Source organism: Rutidosis leptorrhynchoides, chromosome 5, assembly GCF_046630445.1.
Source record: "Rutidosis leptorrhynchoides isolate AG116_Rl617_1_P2 chromosome 5, CSIRO_AGI_Rlap_v1, whole genome shotgun sequence".
In the NCBI taxonomy this organism is placed as follows: domain Eukaryota; kingdom Viridiplantae; phylum Streptophyta; class Magnoliopsida; order Asterales; family Asteraceae; genus Rutidosis; species Rutidosis leptorrhynchoides.
In genome coordinates, this window is record NC_092337.1 from 143,093,252 (window position 1) to 143,099,271 (window position 6,020).

General features: G+C 38.1%; 1 protein-coding gene across 1 annotated transcript; it reads left to right on the forward strand.

The window, feature by feature from the left end:
• The first annotated feature begins 693 nt into the window (after window positions 1–693).
• LOC139849067 (uncharacterized) lies at window positions 694–3,828 on the forward strand. The gene is made up of 9 exons (XM_071838741.1): window positions 694–798; window positions 913–1,150; window positions 1,460–1,545; window positions 1,663–2,290; window positions 2,354–2,512; window positions 2,603–3,053; window positions 3,238–3,331; window positions 3,435–3,521; window positions 3,787–3,828. The coding sequence occupies exons 1-9, from the start codon at window positions 694–696 to the stop codon at window positions 3,826–3,828; spliced, it is 1,890 nt and encodes a 629-aa protein (XP_071694842.1).
• The last annotated feature ends 2,192 nt before the right edge of the window (window positions 3,829–6,020 follow it).

A 6,020-nucleotide genomic window follows, 5' to 3' on the forward strand; every position in this document is an offset into this window, starting at 1 on the left:
ACAGTCGTGTAGTTGCTCCGAGTGATCGGTGTAATTAAGGGTTTATGTGAGTTTAACCTAGATTGAATCACAACAGTTTTATCATGTATGATTTGATTGTTTTGAATGAGATTAATGTGAGTTAGTCAAGTTTGAATAATTGAATTATAACTTATCAGACATTTAATCGGTTTTAATTGAAAGAACAATCCACGTCACTAGTGAATCATCTGAGTAAATACTGCTTCGTCCATCTGGTTATTTGTTTTATTTATTTTCACGTTATTAGTTTATTCAAACCCCCATTTTACAACATAAATCTTCAGAATAATTATCAGTCTTAAAATCTTAAACGCTGCTCCCTGTGAACGAATTCGTAACTATACTACAATAAGATTAGGTGTGTCTAACGCATATCAAATTTTTAGCGCCGCTGGGAGCGGTGTGTCTTAGGATTTTACAAGGTTTTAGTTATTCGATCCTTTCGTGGAAACTTGTTTTCGCGAAAGTTACTTCTCTGTTATTTTTATTTTAGGTTTTTCACTTTGGTTTTGTGGTGGTGTGATCGCAGGTTAGGTACTAATAACTCTGGAACCGTCTAGAGTTTATCATACACGCAGTAAAGCTAAAGTTGAGCAAGAAATCGCCGAAGGTTTCTTAGAGTTACCTTTTTATATTCCGGACTTTGAATATATTAAGAAGGAGGAAGATACAATGGGTGATCCAGCGCGAGGTCAATCCATGGAAGCTTTAATGAAAACCATGAGGGCTGGTAATGGACATGCCATTAGACAACCGGCAGTCAACACAGATTTTGAGGTCAAGGGGCAGATTCTTAATATGATAACTCATTAATGTCAGTTCAGGGGTACACCGAAAGAAGATGCATTCGATCACCTTCGAAATTTTAAGAGTATTTGTAATTTGTTCAAGATTGCTCAGGTTGAAGATACTATTATTTATTTGAGGGTTTTTCCTTGGTCTTTGAAAGATGACGCCAAGGACTGGTTAGAATCATTGCCTGAAGGTGATATTGATAGTTGGACTACGATGGAAGATAAGTTTCTACTGCATTTTTTTCCAGCTTCTAAGGCTGCTCAATTGCAAAGTGACATTAATCACTTCACTCAGAAGCCACATGAGACACTTTATGATGCATGGACACAGTTTGGTAAGATGTTACGTAATTGTCCTCAACACGGGTTGAACAACTTCAATAAGGTCCAGATCTTCTATAAAGGTGTTAATGTGCTGACGAGGAAAGAAATAGATATTGCTGCAGGTGGTTCTTTGATGAAAAAGACTCCGGATGAATATTACAACATCATCTCCGAAATGGCTACACACTCATATCATTGGCATCAAGAGATGGATGTTTCTCGCTCTTCTCATGTCGCTAGTACCGAAACTAGTGATGAGCTCGCATCGGTTAGAGCACAACTAACAACTGTTAAAAGACAAATGGAATCGATGACTAAAGAGATGCATGCTATGAAAGTTGGTTGTGAGTTATGTCAAGGGCCACATCTCAAAAAGGATTGTAATCAGGCATCTATGGAAGAGCAGGTGAACTACTTGGGTAATCAATACAATAATCGATACCAAGGAGGTAGTTCGGGTTATCAAAGAAACGGACCACCGTGGTTCGTTAATCGAAATTAAAATCAGTCATATGTGGATAAGGGTCCTTCATTAGAGGAGTTGTTACAGGGTTTTATAATTAAGACGGATGAAAGCATCACTGCTTTGAGGCAATATAGTGAATCAACAAGACAACAAGTGAGAAGTCAACAGGCCTCGATTCAGAATTTAGAATGGGATGTGGGGCGTATAGCTCAGTCGCTCATGGAGAGACCACCGGGTGCTCTCCCTTCAAATACGCAAGCCAATCCGAATGTCAATGGGCCACCCCGAACAATCTTGACTAATAATAACCGAAGTGATGCGAAGAATAAAGAGCCTCAGGTTCCTACCTATTCGCATGTTAATGCTATTTTTGGTGATGAGGGTTATGATTCCAATGAGGTTATTCCTACTTATACTCATAATGGTGTAGACGGTTGGATTCGAGTTAGTGATATTACTCCAGCTTATGGTGATTACTTAATGAGTTTGATGACGAGGCGTTCTTCTAGTTCGGATCATCAAGAGTCTGTGGTGAATAGTGTTGTGACTACCGAGTCTCCTGAGTTTCGTGTTGATGAGATTAAAGTGGAAGAAGATGTGAAACCGTCACCTAAGTTGAAAGTTTACAAGCCACCTATTCCATATCCAAGAGCTATTCAATCCGAGCAACCAAAGGAAACTATTTGCAAGTCTATTAATTCTAATGAAAATATTTGTGTGCATGTACCTTTGGTTGATGTTCTTGCAGGTATGCCCAATTATGGGAAATTTTTGAAAGATTTAATGGCAAAGAAGGGTGAGCATGAGCAGGCATCCTCCATATTTCTTGAAGCGGAATGTGCTGCTATTTTGGAAAAGAGTGATATGCCACCAAAGTTAGGTGATCCCGGGCCATTCATAGTGCCCTGTAGGATTGATGACTCTGAAATTTTTAGATGTTTAACTGATTCAGGTGCGAGTATCAATCTTATGCCATTATCTGTTTATTAACGTTTAGGTTTAGATGAACTTAAGTCGACTAACACTAGAGTTAGATTGATTAACCAGTCAATTAGTAAACCCATAGGGATTGCTGAAAATTTGGTGATTAAAATAGGTGAATTAGAGTTCCCAGCAGACTTTGTGGTTGTTGATATGTCGGAGGATAAGGTTGTACCCATTGTTTTAGGTAGACCATTTTTAGCAACTGCAGGTGCATTAACTGACTGGAGGACTTGTAAGTTGATTTTGAGGGATAGAGGTAAGACTTTGAGTTTTCAAACAAAGTTTAGTGTTAAACCACCACCCATACCCATTGATTCTGTGAATGGGTTGACTAGTGAAACTAATAATGTTAAAACGGAAACTAGTAAAAAGCCTAAGTGTGGGGGTGAAGTTGTTAAAGAAAAACCCGAGGTTAAACCGCCCGATGATAGCGTTGTTGATAGGTCTATGAGAAGGTTATTCGGGTGAGTTAAGAAAGCGATGAATGAGAAAGATGAGCAGTTAAGACTCCCATTAGTTTCTAATTTATCTGAAAAAGAGAAATAAAAGTTGAGGGAACTGACTAGGGAGTCAAGGGCCGCGGATGATTGGTTGATAAGTGTGATCGGTAATGGTATTGAAAGTGGTGGTTCCCATGGTTTGAAGAAGGAGGGTACCCAACATCCGGGCATCAGTTGAGAGGAAGGTGGAGTCTAGTGCAAGACTCGTTAATAAACTTGCACATGTAAAATTTGTATATTGCGTGAGTTTTAAAACTTAAAAAACCCTAAAAATTTGAAAAAAAAATCAGAAAAATCAAAAAAATATTTTTCTTTTTGTGTTTTGTTCTTGCGTAATCATTGCAGGTACTACAATGTGATGACAATCGAGGAATGGCCGTCAGTGCAGAGCCGTCTGTCACTCCATTTCGTGATTATATTGCTCTGCATCCGGTTATGTTTTTCTCATTCACTCTATTATCCTCTCCAATTTATACTTTATTAATCCGATTTCATGTAAATGAGGGCATTACATGATCTTAAGTGTGGGGGGAAGAGATATAAATTTTCGCGGATGTAATACACTTAGCTTGAGTCTTATTTTTGACTAAATTGTTGAAAATTTGAGGAAATTTTAAATTTTTTTTGACTCATTAAAAGCCAAGTGTAGTTGTGTAATTAAGAAAATGTTATCACTGTTGGGAGTTAAATTGTGTAGGTACCTAAATGGTTTTGGTGTTTTGCATATTCTTTGGCGTGAGTGTGTGTGTAATAAGGAAGCAAAGTCTTCCAGGGTTTTAAAAACCAAAATTGTAGGATGATTCAAGTGCATCCATGAAGGAAGTTAAGTCTTCCAAATGCCCGTCTTACTTGGTGTAGAAGACTTCCTAATCTACATCATTTCATACTGACATTGGTTAATACTTCATTTCACGATGTATTACACCGATGTATCGTACTGTGGGAAGAGGAGCCTTGAGCTTTAACCGTGCTGTCTTTTTATGTAAGAGCAATGGCTTCGTGCTAGAGTTTGCTTAGACAACGCACGCCATGGCCAAAAGCCATGGTAACCTTTAAAATATGGGAATGTAGTATCTTCTTCCTACATTTTCTTAAAATTAGCATAAAAGCTAAGATGCGTGGGAAGTGGGGTCCAAGGACCTTAAATAAAACTTTAAACAAGTGTTTAAACACTTCCGGGGGAATCGAGTCCTCCCATGTTGTTCTTAGGAAGTAAAGTCTTCCGAACTTGTAAGTAAATTTTTACAAGTAAAGTTGTTTCAAAAGACCATTGCTTGAAAGTAAAGTCTTTCAGGTTTCGTGCAATAGACCCTCCGAAAAATTTACACCCAAGGTAGGTCGCTTAAGTACAACTACCTGTGCGGCTGTCCCATAATCGGAAAGGCTTGTATGCACACCGGATTTTGAGCCAAATCATGGAATTGATGGGCCTCTTAATTAGCCACGTGGGGCACTAATTCCACGAACCTCCGTCAATGCTTTAACTCTACTATGAGAGAAACCATAGAGTTGTGATAAAAAGCTTGATAAGTGCCGATCATCCTGTGCCCGGATTGACCATAAAGATAGGGGTAACCAGTCCGCTACGCTTTGGCACACCCACCTTAACCCAATTTTTAGAATTGATGATTTTATATGGAATTGATGAATCATTGGTGTTTTGGGGGCAAGAAGGTGAAAGAGGGATAGCCATAGCGGGTTGATGAAAGAAGCATACTTTTTGAAGGCATATACTTTGTGCACGACAGATTCCTTGGTGAACGGTAATTTTTTGTGATATTTATAGCCTTGTTCATTTTGGGGGTTTACATTGTGATTTTCATGGTGATTGAAGCTTATGATTTATATCTTGTTGTTAGTTTTGAGTCAATTTTGGTAAATTGATGGCTATCCCGTGAATCCTACATAATTGGTCAAAGTCAAGAAGGTCAAAAGTTCGAGTTTGTGAAAAATTGTATACTTGATGATTAATGATTGATGACTTTTTAGAAGATGGAGTTGACTTTGACTGGGGAAATGGTAGTGATGGGTAGATTTAGGCTTAAATTATGGTTATTTTGATGGTTTGTTGAAGACTTGAATCTTATGCTTGCTATGATTGAAGACTACGCGGTATGGAATTATTGCTTCTAAAGATTGATATCGGTATGTATTGATTTTCTAATTTTTGAAGACTTGTCCGAGTATGTTCATCTCTACATTAGTTGATATTATTTGAAGATAGACTTGCTCGAGGACAAGCAAGGTTCAATTGTGGGGGATTTTGATAGTGCTCCATTTATACATATTTTACTACGCACTATCGGGTTAGTTTATATCTATTTCGGTTGATATTTGAAGATAAAAAGCTGATATTTATTGAAGATTTGAAGTGTATTTGTCATCTGAGCTGATCCGGTGAGCCGAAAGAAAAAATGCCTAAAATAGTAGCAATCACCATCAGGGAACTCAACACATCCCCATTGGGGATCTACATGATTTTATGAGATTTTGATCAGAAATACTTCCCTAATGGGGATCTCCAAAGATCCCTATAAGGGATCTCTAAGCCAAAAAGCTGAAAAAGAAGGATCACCATCAGGGATCCCTACTTCCCTATTCGGGATCTCTACTTCCCTAATCGGGATCCCAACTTCCCTATCAGGGATCTGCTAAAAACGGGAAAAAACTTATAAAACCTAAAATTCGAGCTGCATACGGGGATAACTTGTTTTTGACGATTTGGGAGCTAGGCTTGGGCGATTTTGGTCATTCAAAAGCCATTCTTCACCAAATCTAAAGGGCTTTCATCTAGGATTGAAGATTGGATCATTACAACATCATTGGTACTCTAGATTTCATCTCTTTTAGTGATAAAACTATGGATTCTTATTGTTTCCATTGTTTGTTTGATTTTATGATCATGTTTGGCTAAAACCCTTAGTGTTTGCT